We start from the raw sequence: 16,241 nt of genomic DNA on the forward strand, positions 1-16,241 counted from the left end.
GAGTTAAAGTGCCATAGCAGCTGGAGGGTCCTGTATTCCCCGCCCTGGTATAGAAACGCACGCACGCACACATGCACGGACGGACTCCCACTTTGCATAGAACTGGAAAAGGAGTCCAAGGAGCAGCCAAATGGACTTTTAGTCAAAAGGCTGTTTTCTGCCCCTCAGATACATAGGGCTCCCCAGGCAAAGAACAACTGACACTGTCTAGGCAGAACAAATCCTTTTCATATGTTCTGAAAATGCAACAAGGAGCAAGTTGATGACTACACTGAAGATGATGAGGCTGCATTTGCGAAATGGCTGCTGAATTCCCTGTCTATGGTTCTAGCAAATGCTAAGCCACTTTGCATGGTAAGCAGTTGAATGAAGATTATGTTTTGAGGCTTAGGTTGGGCTTTTTTTACATTGCACAAGTCAAACTGGGCAATCTAGGCTTGCTGGGGGAACAAGAATCAAGGTGTGCTGTTTTCTCGCCAGCTCTTTTACCCAACAGGTAAGGGATGGTGGACGTTGCTGCAAGGCTGTAATCCCTCTTCATGTCATTTGCATCCTCCCAGGAGTTCAGGTGGTGAGTTGGCATTGTGTTTCTGGGCGGTGTTTGACGTGGTCTGCCTGGAGTGGGGTGCTGATTCAGTAAACGCTAAAGACTGATCACATCCTTCCCACTTATTTGTGATTGTACACAACAGGAGTGAGGCTGGGCTGCAGCTACACAAATGCGACACAAACTTTATTCACATCAAATACAAAATTAGAATCTCTGGAAATGCCTCTTGCTGTGAGTAACATCAGGGGTGGGGAGAAGGAGACAAATACAGTAGGGAGCAGCAGGAGGGCCATCTTCTCCCACAGAGTAGACTTCCTCTGTGCTTGGCTGCAGGCAGCAAGGAAGCAGGAGAGAGGAGGGCAAAAGGTGAAGCTGGGGGGCAGGATTATCCCAACCATTGTTGTGGTGCAGCTCCCGGGAACCATTTCGAATGTCTAGAGAGACAGGCCAGGTATGCTTCAGCACAGCATGGACAGCCTGCAGCTGTCTGGCCACACCACCAATCAACATGGCCAGTGTTGAGGGATGATGGGACTCTTGGGCCAACACCTGAAGGGTTACTGATTTCCAGGTACTGTACTACAGAATGGAAAATTCATAGCTTAATAGGATGGGCTTTCATCTTGGTGCTTAGGCATTAATCTCACTGATTATGCCACAAGTCTTCTGTGCATGGGAATGGGACACAGGGGTCCATCCTTAGTGAGGTCCACCATCCCCGCCATGTTGGTAGACCAGGCAAAGCAGATACAGTATATCTTAAGTGGTGCAGGGAGGGACAGGAGGTTTCCCCTATTGTTGGAATATCATCCTCATAAGCCCAAGAAATGGAGCTAGTGATAAGGGATGATGGGAGTTACAGTCAGGCATGGGAAAGACCACTCCTTCCTCATCCCTGTTCAAGCCCCCCTCGCTTCCCCAAGGAGCTTAGCAAGATGGCAAGCTGGGGCCTAGAATGCTGCCCTTATGGAAGGGTAAAGCAGACAATGACCCAGCTCCCATCAACCAGGAGCTGCTGCTATAGGAACCTGGGCGGGTTAAGTCCAAGCAGGGTGGAGGTGAGGGGCAAAGGTTAGAACATGAGACTGACAGGACCCAGCATGGACTGGGAGGTAAGGGAACAGTGTCTCTACAGGTAACTTAAATGCAGCCATGGCCAACAACATGGAAATCAGACTTTAATGAAGGCAGAACACCCCTGGGCAAGGACACAGCACAGCAGAGGCAAAGGGGGCAAGGTGAGGAATCATCAAGCGAGGGTGCGCTGAGTGGGGTCATCACTGTGGCAGCGCCTTCAGGATGGCATTCACCTCCTCCGCAACAGCTGTCAGTGCAAACTCAAACTGGTCCTGGGAATACAGAGGCAGTTTGCTTAAACCGTAACAGGGAGCACCCGTGTCTCTTCAGTCCCCCTCTCCTCGGTCTTGGAAAAGAGAGGGCATGTTTTCTACCCACAGGCCATGCCCTCTGCAATGCTTAAAACGTTTAAATGGCTAGAACTCCAGAACTGGTTTCATAAGTCACCCTTTGGGTGAGAATGACTGCACCTTGTTTAAAGCAGAATTGCAATTCAGCAGGGGCTTGCAGGAGTGGTAATTTCTTAGTAGGAAAATTAGTTTGGTTCAACAGGGTGGGGTTCAAGAAGAGCCAAAGAGGAGCAGAAACAGACAGAGGAGGTACATGCAACCCATTCTACAGCAGGGTGGCCAGGGTTAGAAAACTGAAGATGCCTTTGGTTCAACAGTTTTTTAAAAAAACACTTTAGCCTTAATCCTCCTAGTGCCAATGACCAAATCCAGCCGTCATTTCTCCTGCTGAAAGCCCTCTCCTCTTAACGCTCTCAACACACAGTATCTTGAGTCCTAGAACTAATCAAAAGAAGTGTGGGCAATGGCCCCTTAGCTCCCCGATATTTGCCAACCCAGATACCTTGTGTTTAAATGGCTTCTTATGCCATGCTTGAGCCTGTCCCTTAACAGCAAAGTTCCTGCTGCACCCAGTGTCATCCCATAAAAGCAGTTTCCACTTTGGCTTGGACAGGATACAGAGCATCAAAATGTACCTTAGTTTGCACCATGCCAGGCCGCTGGTCCCGTATATGCTCCAGGGTGGCTGCAATATCAATCTCCTTCACACCTAGCACAGAAGTGAAAGTGAGGGTCAGAATTTGGTGAAGAGGAAGGCTGTGGATGTGTCTAGGAGGTGCCACACATATGGAAGCAAAATGGAGGTCACAGTGTGTGGAAGTAATTGGAGATAGATGCAGACAAGACAGGAAACCTTATGGAAGAGGTAGTAGATGAGAGGGGCAGAAGCGTCTAGGAATAACCTGAGGGAGTAGGATATTTGAATGGATATTGTGCAGCTGGAAATTTGGGCCCACAAAGCAGTCAAGTTGGAGTCGCATGGATGGGCTCTTTCTCCAACCCTCTCACCTTTGGCCATTCGGTTCAGAACCATGTCAATAAGGATATATGTCCCAGTCCTTCCTGCACCATCACTGCAAAAGATAAAAGAGATGCCCTTGGTGAAGGGGCTAGATTTTGAGTCACCCAAAATGCCTTTACTTAGATGGTAGATGGGAGGCCTCAAATCAGCAAAGCCCTGCCAGTCCCTTCAGATGCCCCGTGTAGATTTCACAGCACTATTGTAAGAGAAAGACTCTCTTGCAAGGGGTAACTCAGCTGAGTACATTACCCCTCCCAACCCACAAAAGCCCACTCTCTGCCTCTCTGTACCCTGGTGATGAAAACTGTTTTCTAAATCTTGACAAGGTGGTACTTCCAGGGCGCTACCCCAACTTTCTCCAATTGCTGTTAGAGTGATTCTCCCATTAACCTAGAGTATGATTACCTGCAGTGAACGACGATTGGGCATGAGCGGCCCCGGTAGCATTTGTTCACCTTCCTGCTGGAACAAGGAGAGGTTGGAGTCAGAGGGCAGCTCTGCTTGGGCTTCCTCCTCATCTCTAGGGAGCCATGCCACACCCGTATCGATTCACATTCACATCCCCTCCCCCCTCCCCTGCACAGCAAAGGAATATAAGAAAGGGATGTGAGGGTGACCCATCTCAGCAACAGGTTTCACTTCCAGTGAGCAGCTGAACATACCCAAGTGGACATTGGATGCATATGAAATTTTGCAAGTCACCTGGAAGATGGTATCTCTCACGGCCCAGACTGAGCATCTGAAAAACTTTCTAAAGCAGCCAAGACACTGAAATGTGGAAGTCCAGCAAGAGATCACGGGGCCCAGAAGGTGCACACTAGTGGACAAAATGCCTTTGTTTTTCACCCTTTCCCAGGTGCCAACTGGCCAACCCTTAATATGGATTTTACAAATTCAGTTCACCACGCAGGAGTTTCAATTCCATTTCTGTGCCCAAAAGCCACCCACACACAAACCGCACTCTCAAAATGTTGAGCCTCATACTAAATGATGCACTGCAGAGCAACATGGCTTATTTATAATCCCAGCATCCCAAGAACATAAAGATAGCCTTCACCTCTAGCGACCACCAAGTCACCCAGATATCACCTTCATGTGTGAATTAAAACTAATTGGTCACGTTCCTGATAGAATTCACATGTTTTGACAAGACGCAGTAGACAAATAACCTGAGAGTGCCTGTTTTCTCTTCATTGTATTAAACAAAACAATGCACTTCACATGGACAGATACGTTTTAAAAAAGACTGTATTTGACATGAATGCTGTAACTAAGCCAGAGCTTTGCCACTGCCTGCCAAAATTTATTGTTGAGTCTAATGGAGAGTGCCAGGAAATTACGGTAAATGGCAAGACCTCGGAGCTCTGTCTTCTTTTTTCTTCTTTTTGAAAGCACAAACTTCCTCTCGGGGTATGTACAACATGTTCTCCTTCATTTTCTTGCGGGGTTGCTCACACCTTGAGTGGAGGATGATGCCTCAGGTGCAAAAAGTGGCTAGTTACACATCTGAGGAAGCTGTTCCACTGCAATAACGCCAGAGTCCACTATAAAGGCCAGCTCTACCATTAAGTCACCTTTAACTATAAGCTACTACAACACTGATTAAAGTTGCAGTCTCAAGGAGCAGATTTTGAGTTTGTCATCCAATGGCAGTAAATGGGGCCCACCCCTCACCCCACCTGATTTATTTTTACTGCTGTGGATGTGAGAGAAACACTTGTGGGTGTTTCTGTCTCATGAACCCAAATAACTGGGCTGTTGGTACCGTGCATCTTAACTTGGGTGTGTGCATGCGGGGATCCATTGGCTACTCTGCTTAAGGCAGCAGAATACTTTGAGCTCATCCTGTCCACTTACTGTTCTGTTCATAAGCTATTTGCCCTCCTTGATGTGGTGCCAGAAGCTGCAAGATTCCTCAGTGTAAGTAAGCCTGTTATAAGCAATTGACAATGATTGCTCTCTCTTTCCAGTTACAGAATCCTTGTTTTCCTCTCACTGGATATAGAATTAGATTCTCTGCTAGCATTCTGAAACAAGTTTTCTTTTTGTTTACTAAGAGCTCACTCAAATACATCACCTGTGTGGCATCACAGCCTGTTGGCAAACCACCTGAACAGTAAGAAGGAATGTAACCAAAGAGCACAGATGCTGCCTGGGTTAGTTATAAGCTAGCTATTTCATGGTGGCCTTAGTGGAGATGTAAAAAACAAGGGCATGTTGTCCTACAAGTGCAGTGTCCTGACCTTAATATTTAGCTTTTTGACACAAAAAAGCTACCCAAACCTTTGCATGGCATGCAAACATGAGAGAGAGAGAGAGAGAGAGAGATCCTTGAGCCGTCTCCTGTGTGATTTGCAAAATTTCCACCTACAACACATAGAAGCTAGAAAACAAACAGGGACATAAAACTACACACACACACGTACGCACGCACGCACGCACGCACACGCACACACACACACACAGAGCCTGCTGCTTGCAGGGGGCAATTTAAGTGGCAGGCAGTGGAACCAGATGTGCTCTGGGTCAAAGTAACACAATTGGCATTTACATGTAGACTTCCTCACAGTGGCAGAGAGCCACACTAGTCTTTGCACGCGTAGATGAAGTCCCACCATTCCAGGAGACCTCCTGCCTTAAGACACAGAACTTCCATCCACCCACAACTGCCATGCCCGGTAGCTTTTTTCTTCAGCAGAAGCCTGCATGAGATATGGCAGCTAGATTGGGGGCCTGTTTGACTTTTGCCTGGGAGAACAAGAGAGGAGATGGAGGCAGAAGATGGGGCGTAACAGCAGCCTGGGCCCTGTCCTGTTCCATGCAGCTGGCACAGCGGCCAATGATCACTTTTGTGACTATGCAACTGGGCCAGGATTACTAGCTGCAAATCACAAAAATGACACTGGCGGCTGTGAAAGAGAGAGAGAGAGAAGGAGAAGAAGAGAAGGAGGAGAAGTGGTGATAAAGGAGGGAGAGTGAGCGAGAGAGAAAGAAAGCATTACATAATGGCGGGCAGAGAGGAAAAACCTAAGAGAGCACCACAGAGTGCTCCCTGCAAATAGAGCCTCACAGAGAAAGCAGCACCAAGGAGGCCAGAGTGGGGCACAAAGGGAGAGAGGAAGGCAAACCAGGATCCTCTCACCTTGCAACTTGTGTGGTGGAGAGTTTAGAGTATAAAATGGGACCTTGGGAAATCCAGATTCTAGTTCCTCATCAAGCTGTGAAACTCACTTAGTGACTTTGACCCAATCACTGTCTCTCGGAGAGGCCTGCCCCATTGGGTGGTTGTTAGGAGGAGAAAGTAAGGAGGTTGAGATCCACATATTCACTGAAGGACGGGTGGGGTATCCAGGTAACCAGCCATGGATGTGTACACTGAGCTTCCAAATGCTACTGACAACACTGGTGGGAGAAACTCAAAGGAAGCAACAGGAACCACAGCGCCTCCAGCCCTCAGGCCTTTCTTTCTCTCTCTCTCTCCCTACCATCTTCCAAGCCTGAAGCCACAAAAAGCATTTCTAACAGCTTCCAAAAAGGCACAGCAGTGGTATCAAATGTCAGAGATGCCTGCCTGCTAAGATAAAAAGCACAGCCCCATATTGGCACCCAACACCAGTCAACAGGCGTCTCCGCACACTTGCCTGGGGAGGACAGGCGAATGCAAGAAGGGAGGAGGAAGAGAAACAGGCGGGAGGGACAAGAGAGAAGGGATAAAACACAGGTTAGAATAACTTTGAAAGCAGGTTGTGTGTAAGATGCCCATGACGGGTCAACCACTCCCTAGAGGAACTCTAGGTAAGAGAAGGATCCCCTCAGCTCTCTTAACACTGTTCTTTCCACAGTGTTGCCCCAGGAAAGGTCTTCATCAGGGAACGGGAGGGAGGGAGACATCAACCATGAACTGCAATTGCTTTGAAACATATGAAGGGGGAAATTCTCTTTAGTCAGCTTTCCTGAAAAAAGAATCCTGTTGAAACAGGGGGAAGCCAGAAGGTCTGGCTGCACATCTCCTTCCTCCCTCCACTTCCCTCCATCCAACCGACAGAGTAAATGTTGCTGCATTTCTGACCTTTGCAGCAACCACTATCCTGGACCCATACATTCCCCTCCATAACCTATTTCCTCTGCCACCCAGAACATTAAGAATCAGAGAAATGAAGCCAGAATTTCATTGCCTGCATTAGAACCTTCTGAAGCTTCTGTCTCCAAGGCCAATACTGGTGGTTGTTCTAAACAGGGAAAATGACATATTGGACTACAAATCTCAGAACACACAGCTAATGCTAATCTCTAATGGGGTGCGTCATCTGTTTTAAGCAATAGACCATGCCAGGTCACACATCTGCTGCCTCCTTCCCCTCCCTCCATGCCCACAGAAAGAGTATACAGTACCAAACTGTGGTCTTAGCCATCTTGCATCTACAGCCAGAGATGAATTAAAAACAGAGAAAATCCCTAAAAGGCACTACATTTCCCAGCTGTTACAAGAGGAGAGCTGCTTCATTCATCAGAATGTTTCTTACGGACAAGTTTAATGCAACGAAGGGCTCCTGGTTAAAAGAGAAGCACACATCCATTGTGTTTTGGTGTGACACCCCTTTGAATGAAACCTCAGGGACTGGAGCAATGCTGTTAACGGTCCCGCAAGTGTTAACCACTTCTACCCTTCCTGTCATTGAGAGGCAAAGAGATGTATCAGGCTGCTTTAAACGAAATTAGCACTGAGCTTTTAGGAGGGAAGAAGAAAGTAAGAATTTGCATTCATTAGAAAGACCCTAAACTATAACAGATGGGGGGGAGGGGAACTAACTTGTGGCCCTCCAGATATCACGGCTCCCATTAGCCTTCACTGTTCGCTATACTGGCTGATGCTGAGGGGAGGCGTGGAGGTCCACCAGTTGCCTAATTCTGTCTTGGAGTATTTCCACCAAAGTCCATCAGCTCTTACCCATGACATCCACCATGACAGGAGGAGAATGCCCTTTAAAAGAGGAAGGGGCAAAAGACACAGCTTCCCTCCTTGAGTGCAGCCTGCTTTAAATGGTTTCATGACAGGGTAATGCTGGCACCCATTCCTGTACATCGCAAGACAGCTTTCCTTCTGCCCTTCCTTCTGAGTTGCCTGCTCCTTAGTCCCTTTTCCCCAGAAGGTCTCTTAACACTGGCCCCGGAAACCTTTCTCTGGCCAGATGTTTTGGTTCTGTCATGGCATGAACAGAAGGGTAACAAATTTGAAACCCAGTAGAGCACATTTTCTGGAACTCAGCACCGCGAGCTCGGAATTCTAATCCCTTTCCCCAATGCTATCCCAAAGAACACGTAGCAGCACAGCCCATTCCAGGCACCACCTTATTAGGCTCGGTGGAGGTGGGGGCCTTGTCAGTGAAATTCCCCGCACCTGCGGAAGTCAAGAAGAGGCCGTGTGGTGGTGGGGATGCCCTCTGCCGGCCAGCTCAGGAAATGAAACTGTGTCAGAGTCCGGGTCTCCTGAGACTGCACATTCTTCAGGTAGAAGCTGCGCACCAGGAAATCTTCGCACCAGATGTGTTCCGAAACCAAGTTCACCTGAATGAAGGTACCAAAGTTTGTGGGGTGGGGGAGGGAGGAGAGAGGGGGAGTGTAGACGCTCACTGTTAGTCTCCATCCTTCATATCATAACCCATCCAGTCCCCTGATTTCCCTTTCAGTCCTCCCAAGATGCTTCATTATTCTGTGCTGGCAGCTACAGTTCTGCCATTTTGCAATTGGCTATTGCACACATGGGAGTTTGGGTGTACGTGTGCATGGGGGGGGGAGAGCAGGCCAATAATAATGAGGCCACAGTAATTGCCAAGACAAACAGGGCACCCCGGGGCCCCTTCACCATCAGGACTAGAGGTGGTGACTCCTAGGTCTGCTGCTGACCTCTAATACTGCAGTCACACAAGACCCTTGCAGAACTATGTGGCATCAACTACCTCCTTTGCACCTCTAATAGGAGAGCGAATTAGGGTCATGAGAGGAATGAAATCATGCTAAATGATTTAGGAGTTCCATCAAGGGCAGGCGATGCCTCGAGCCTGGAGGCAATAAGATGCTTTTGCTACTCAGAACCCAGCTTTTTTGCATTTTCTGAATATACACAAACTGCTGGACTGCTCATCCTCACTTTGAGGCTAATGTGGGTGGGTAGCAGAGTTAGGTGGGGGAATCGTGTGGCTCACAGGTTTTCTGCATCCCTCAGTGCTGTCTCTGTGCTCTCCACCTGAGGGACCTCCACATCACTTTAAAAAAAAGTAGCCCCAAAATGAAGAACTGACCTCCAGAAATTTCCAGAGGAAAAGATTCTCTTGAAAAGAACACGTCTCACTCCTGCAACCCCCCCCCCCCGCTTGTTTTGGCCTCCATACTGGCTTTTTCAAACCCAGATAGGGAGGGGGTGAGGCCCTCAGGGGGTCCAGGGTGATCGAATACAGCCCTTGGATCCACCACTGTTGTTCATCCCTGTGGTAGAGGTTTGCTGCTGAGGCTACAGAAAGGGACTGATGTCGTGAAAGGCCGGCAGGCAGGCAGGCAGGCTCTAGAAAAATATTTCTTTTGTGATGTGGTCTCAACTGATTTCAGACTGCATATGGCAATGCCAGCTTCATGAATCTTTCCCTTGGGGTTGGCATCCTCTCCCTTCTGCATTCCCACATGGCTGAAACCAGCCCAGCCCCAGACAAGTAACTCCTACACAGCCAAAAGGACACAGCGGCACCCTCAAGGGTCAGACATGATCCACAGACAGTGGCCCATCCCACCCTTAAAACAGAAAGAGGAGCAAATTAGGATTCCTTTCTCTAAAACATATTAATCACAGCAAGTTTAGGGGGTTGCTGCTTATCATGAGAACAACTGTATCAGCTGAGCAGGCTCTTGGGGCAGGGGGTTCTCTGGCGCACCTCATAGATGTGGTAAAGTGAGGAGCCCTCGTCAGGCCAGTAGCGGTCACACTGCTTGACTCCATCCTCCACCAGCGGGCTCAGCATTACAATGACCGTGCAGCCATTCTCCCAGACCATCTACAGAGAAGCAATAGGCGTTATTGGAGCTGCCACCTGGGCTGTTGTGAGGATCACGTGTGGGTCAGGACAGCCACCTGTGTCCCCTTCAAGCCCACTGGAGGAAAGGCAAAATATAAATACTGTCAACAATAACAGCGATTCCTTGTGCCCCAAAGCATTCCCCCACTTTCGCTTAAGTAACAGAAGGCAAAAGCCACACCAAGAAGCATTGAGAAAAGGGTGCAGGAGAATGTGTTCAAGTCGACACTGAGGCAGGACTGGGAGCAAAGCAATCTCGCCCAAGGATGTCTCTGGGTGTCTCTTCTTATCTAGGCTGGGCTCTGTTTCCACCTCGTCCTGGACAAGAGGTGAGCCAGTCTGGCCTGAAACCTACCCCAGGCATGGTTTATGCACCCACAGTCACATCTGAGACTGTGTCAGGTAAAATGTTAGTATACAGGAAACCTCTTCTTCTGTTTAAAAAAAAAAACGCACACAAATGAAGCAAGAGCACAGGTTTCAGTCTCTTATGGCTGCCAAAGTAAGTTTAAAAGCTAGGCCGTGCCCCGTCAAATCCAAAATTTAGAGGGAGAAGTAAAAGCCAAGCACAAGCTTCAGTGATGAAGTTCCTGCATTTTGCCTACCTTTTTGTCTCCCTCACTTTTTTTCTACCCATTACTAAAAGAAATAAAATGAATTATTCAAAAGGCTAAACATATGGCTCTGCCAGTTCATTTCATTCATTTGCTACATCTCAGAGTGGCACACATAAAGGTCCTGCCTGCCTGCACCCTAGGATGTAAACTTTCTGGACAGCAGCTTTCCACAAGATGAAGCTCTCCAGTTGTAGCAGAACACGAGTCCCATCACTCCCAGCATGGCCAAAGTCCATACTAACTGGGGACATGGGGAAGAGTAGTCCAGCACCATTAATTGCTCTGTCTACCCTGAACAGATTGCTATGGCTGGCATCATCATCCACTCCCAATCAAAAGGCAACCCCCAGCACTGAAACAGGAACTGGAAATGTATTTCTTTTGGACTACAGTTCTCAGAGATCCTTAGCCAATGGCCAGGATCTGGAAGTTATAGTTCCAAAAGGGGTTTTCAAGCACTTTTGAGGTAAACAGGCCTTCAAGCATAAAACACTTTCTCTAGTTTGGCTACCCATGGTCTCACCTGCCAGAAGTCAGCAATGGTGTGTGACAATGGCCCCTGTGTAGCGAGGTAAGCTGGCATCCGTGGATCGTGGTCAATCTGCAGTGGGGAAAAAGCAGGCACTGTAGGCTTCCTGATGGAAGGCAGGGCGTGACAGGGACAGAGCAAAAGTAGAGGCAAGAGACAGGAGGCTCAAGGGGCCAAACTTCAAGAAGAAAGGGTCTGCTGAAGATTATTTGCTTTCCAGTCTGGTGCCAGTGAGATGATGGGAGTATACTATTCTCCAACATATTTGGACGACAACAGGCTGATGAAGGCTGTTTGACTTTGCTCACTCTGATAACTCTTGCTGGAGATCTTGTCTGAACCCTGGTATTATTAGAAATATAATCCATCCACTATCCAGGCACAAAACCCCATAAGCAGCAGGGGGGCTATGGGCAGGGAGGGAGAAGAAGAGAAACACCACCACTCCAGCTGATGTAAATTGCACTGTACAACTGCACAACACTGCTGCACTTAATAGCATAAATTGCTGTCAATGCACACTTGTTCAATATCTCTGATTGAGGGCAGGAAGAGAGAAACATAAAGCCTCTTTCCAAGATGACAGGGTGCACAAAACAGCTTGAGAAGAGAAGACTTAAATTAGTCAAGTAGATTTTTGTCCTGTTGTGAAGTGCAAGATTTCACACCAAGAAGTGTAAGACTGCCTGATTGTGGAAGGTGAGTGAGAGACAGCATTTGGAGTGATCTGGCTTTTTCCCTCCACTTTGGCAATAAGGGCATGGCAAATTCAGAAATGTAAGTCAGCTGAACTCAGTTGAAGAGCTGCTGACCAAGCACCGGGAAAGTGAGATGCCAGCCAGCTCCTGTGCTGGCTCTTCTTAGAGGCTGGCCAAGGAATAAGCCTTACAGAGGCAATGGGAGCTGCTCTTTCTTGGACAATGGGCATGGGTCATATACAACAGTACTGTAGTAGAGGGACCCAGAATCTCTGGCAGTGCCACTTCCAAAATTGAGGTGTTTGATGGAAGTATTGTTCTCTTACAGTGGGGCAGTGAGAGTGATTTAAATGGGTTCAAGGGTGCCCTGGAATGTATAGTGTTTGGGAGATATTTCCTTTTTTTAGACTAAAACTCTCAGGTTATCCCAGCTCATGACCACACTGGCTGGGGGATTGAGGGAGTAGAAGGCCAGGCTCCAGTGGAGTATCAAGGCAGTAAATCTGTCACTCACAATAGGGCTGGCATTGATGAAGTCACTCCGGGATGGGTTGCTCTCTGCTTTCAGCTTGATGCGGGCATGGTCATCTGAAAACAACAGGAAAAATGTAAAGGACGATCAGCCAAGGCAAGAGGCCCTGAAGTAGCAGGCAGAGTGCCTCTTCTGGCCTTAGCCTGCCAGAGGCTGGAATTCAGGAGGATAAGCCCTCATCCACTCAAGCAAAAAAAAAAAAAAAAAAAAAAAAAAGTTCTTACTGACACACATCTGCATCTCAAGGCCATGTACAAGGCCAGCCTTCACCCCAATCCAGCAGAGTACTGAGCACCATGCAATACAAAATACTAGGAAAGCTCTCTCCCACAATGCTGCTTGTGTGTAAAGTGTCTGTCATATACTTACAGGGCACGTAATCTGGGTTGCGGTTTTTCTTGATGTTGTCTTCATGCCGAGCTGTATTGCAGGTATTTGGCTCAGCCTGGTAGGCACACAGCGCTTGCCACTCCTTGGCTAGTCTATCGCGATTGCGTAGGTGGTCCTCCATGTATGCCTGCAGATGGTAACCCATGCAGATACCACCTCTTGAACAGAGGCAAAGTATATTCACACATTCAGTCATACCCTGCGTAACATGGCCCTGTATAACCCTGATTTGGTATCACACGCATGCTCAGGTGGCCATTTTCTGGTGCTCAACAGGGGCCTGCTCTGCCTATAGGAGGTAGAGCAGGACTCTGGGAGACCTGGGCCCTGGCATACCTGCTCCATGTTGGAGGTAGACTAGGACTCCAGCGCAATGCCCACTTAGTACTGATTTAATGAGTACTCTTTTCCTGGATTGAACACTAATTGAGGTATTATTGTATGTTATATTCACAGGCATCCATTCCCTCACCACAAGAAATTCATGAAGAGGAGCCATGCTCTGCAAACAGAAGATTCTAAAGGTCAATTCCAGACATCTCCAAGACAGAACAAGGAAAGAATTACCCTGGAGAGTCAGTCCATGTTGACAATATTGGGCTGGGTGAGCAAATGCTGTGATTCTGTACCAAGCAGCTTCCTCTGTTGCTATGGCAATGTGAGCCCTGAGCTGCTGCTCACTGGCCGAAAGGAGAGGTGCCCTTTCACCCACTGAGCGGTCAACAGGGCTCCACAGGATATGCACAGATCAAAGCTCTGCTCAGCAAGCGAACCTGCCTCCATAAAACCTCTCTCCATAATACAGAGAGAGCGAGAGAGAAAGCAGCTGTGCCTCACCAGAATCATGTGCCCGGTAGAGATGTCCATGTTGGATTGTACTGGCTCTTCACACCAGGATGGCGTGCTGCTGTGGGAACTGGGGCTGGCCTGGGGCGCATCGCTGAATTGGGAGGAAACACTGCTGACCCGGGAGTTCTCTGCTGGGGCCGGGGGCGGCGGGGCTTCTGCGCGGCCAAAGAGGGATTTGGCAGCCATGTGTTGCCGGCATAGCTCCTGTGAGAAAGACGCAGCTGGAACAGCTCGCACACACCAGCCATGAAGAGTTGACATAGGGAGGGGCAGCGTTCACAGAACAAACATCCAGCCCACACGTATAAGAAGCAGCTCAACCTTCATTTCTGCTTTCAGAGATACTACAATGAATACAGGGAGATTTAAAAAAAATCATGGGATGATTCGTTTTTTGCCTGTGCTGGGAGCCAACTCCTGCTTCTCCAGAAGGAAACTGCAACTTAAATCCTCTGGTTCTTTGGAGGACTAGTTAGAACAGGAGGCACACCCTCTGGAATGAGGAAGAAAGCCAATGGGCTGTAGTGGTTACCATGTTGGGTATGGAACTAGGGACATTTGGGTTCTAGTCCTCATTGAGCCAGTGACAACCCACTGAGTGGTTTTGACCCAGTCACTTTCTTTCAGTCTGATCTGCCTCACAGGGCTCTTGTGAGGGTAATAAAAGGAGGAGAACTATGGGTACACTACTATTTTGAGCTCACCGGAGGAAAAGGGAGACTCTGAAAAACTCTCCTTTCAGACCCAGATCTTTGAAGCCTTCACGGTTCCTGGCACTGGGACAAATCCCCCAAATTCACAAATCGTCGTAGTTATCAAGATAGTCTATCCTACCATCTCCGTCTTCCTTTGTATTCTGGCACACAAAGCAATCACACAAGACTGGTCTCCCACCCTATCCATGAACCAGTACCTGGTACTCAAAGGTGCTGTCTGCTGCTCCCTCGGGGCCCAGCCCTGCCAGACGCTCTTTCTCACGTTGTTTGGCATGCTGGCGCAGGCAGAAGACCACAGCAGCGGCAATGACAATGCCAGCCACACAGGCCAGCAGCACAAATGTGAGCAGCACAGAGCGGAAGGTGTCTCCAAAGTGTGTGGGATGTGGGTATGTTGCAGCCTCGTTGCGCTGCGGGAAGAAGACATGCATCTCAACTGAGCTTTCACGGGGGGGGGGGATTTCTATAACATATGGAGGTACAAAGGGGAAGATGCACTTTTATCCAGCTTGCATCCCCCATCAGTTGACATTCCCACCATCCTTGCAGCAAAATGGCTGCTGCCCCCCCTTGAGGGAAAAAAGGTGTCTCTGTCTTCATCCTCTGCCCTGCTCCAAAGCTAGTACTACCCGACAGTCCCCAGGTCTCCCACCTCCAGAGTGTGGATAAGTTACTCTTCTTAAAATAGTGATTAGTGTAACTTCCAGAATCATAGGGATTTTGTGAGTTCAAAAAAAGCTTGTTTTCTCTGAACTCTCTCCACTCTCCTTTACCCATCCTGAAGCCCTTGCATTTCTTTTCTAACTCAACAGAGCATGACAAGCTGGAAGTAGGAGGAGTAGCTCAGTGCTCCCTCTCCTGGTCACCAGGTGCCATTGCATTTGCACCCCAAGGGCAGGCTGTTGAAAACTAGCCGGGGGTGTGTGTGTGTGTGTGCTTCAGATAGTTCAGAAAGCTTCAGTCCAGCACCGCTCCTATATCGCAAGGCTGATCCATCCAAACTTACCTGTCCCACACCCATCTGCAGGATCTTCACTCCCACTTCAGTTTCCAGCTGTGGCTTCACTAGAGCTAGATAGGAAAGGCAGGAGGGGACAGAAATATTGGAACCTATATGGAGGAATTCTCTTCCAAGGCAGCAGGCATGCAGAGCAGGAAGGTGAAGACCAATGGCTTCCGGACAGGCTCAGAAAAGTTCCTTTTTTGGGCTACAGTTCTCATTACCTCCAAGATACCAAGCCCATTGGTAGTGCTGGCTAGGGGATTCCAGAAGCTATAGACCCCAACTCTTAAGTTTTTCAAGTTGTGAGCTGGGAAATGGATGGTCATGGGGAGCGGGGAGAACAGCTGTAGTTTTACCGAGTCAGCAGAGAGTGGAATGCATCTCTAGAAGAATCAGTCCCTTGTGAGATTCTGGAAGGGGACAATGGGAAAAACTCTTTCCTCCAATACTGGACATCACCTAGCCATTTTTATTTCTAGATGCACGTTGAAAACTTACTGTTTTTGCAGGTCTTCCACGTGTAGTCCAACCTTCCAAATATTTCATGGACAGCTTAAACACAATATTTCAATTTTGTGTACTGCTTATGCTTTTTTTTTACTGTTATACAACACTATAAAATCTTTGTATCTAAGCAAACTATACATATTTGACAATAAATAAACAAGTAAGCGAGCCTATGACCCTACAGCTTTTCCTGCATCTTGCAAAACAATTCGCAAACCACTTACCAGCCCTATTGGCCACATCACCCAGTGACAGGTTCTGGTGGTTTTGACGAATGCGGAAGGTAAGAGCTGGGCCCACAACGCTGTGCAGAGAGAAGTCTGAGGTTACGAGGCTCT

At 48.2% G+C, this 16,241-nt stretch overlaps 1 protein-coding gene across 5 annotated transcripts in view; it reads right to left on the bottom strand.

The window, feature by feature from the left end:
• Positions 1-706: 706 nt before the first annotated feature.
• Positions 707-16,241, bottom strand: part of PTPRN (protein tyrosine phosphatase receptor type N) — a 44,911-nt gene continuing 29,376 nt past the window's right edge. For 3 of the 5 annotated variants that reach the window (XM_078383456.1, XM_020792110.3, XM_020792108.3), the window contains 13 exons: positions 16,128-16,207; positions 15,400-15,464; positions 14,591-14,803; positions 13,666-13,881; positions 12,808-12,955; positions 12,421-12,494; positions 11,203-11,280; positions 9,922-10,041; positions 8,397-8,563; positions 3,404-3,460; positions 2,986-3,050; positions 2,613-2,686; positions 707-1,899 (listed from right to left, as the gene is read on the bottom strand). In XM_078383456.1, the coding sequence (XP_078239582.1) occupies positions 1,828-1,899; positions 2,613-2,686; positions 2,986-3,050; positions 3,404-3,460; positions 8,397-8,563; positions 9,922-10,041; positions 11,203-11,280; positions 12,421-12,494; positions 12,808-12,955; positions 13,666-13,881; positions 14,591-14,803; positions 15,400-15,464; positions 16,128-16,207 (1,429 nt within the window). In that variant the 3' untranslated portion in view covers positions 707-1,827. The remainder of the gene's footprint in view (positions 1,900-2,612; positions 2,687-2,985; positions 3,051-3,403; positions 3,461-8,396; positions 8,564-9,921; positions 10,042-11,202; positions 11,281-12,420; positions 12,495-12,807; positions 12,956-13,665; positions 13,882-14,590; positions 14,804-15,399; positions 15,465-16,127; positions 16,208-16,241) is intronic. The other 2 variants (XM_020792111.3, XM_020792109.3) reach the window with 1 other exon arrangement.

This window comes from Pogona vitticeps, chromosome 1 (assembly GCF_051106095.1).
Source record: "Pogona vitticeps strain Pit_001003342236 chromosome 1, PviZW2.1, whole genome shotgun sequence".
Classification (NCBI taxonomy): Eukaryota; Metazoa; Chordata; class Lepidosauria; order Squamata; family Agamidae; genus Pogona; species Pogona vitticeps.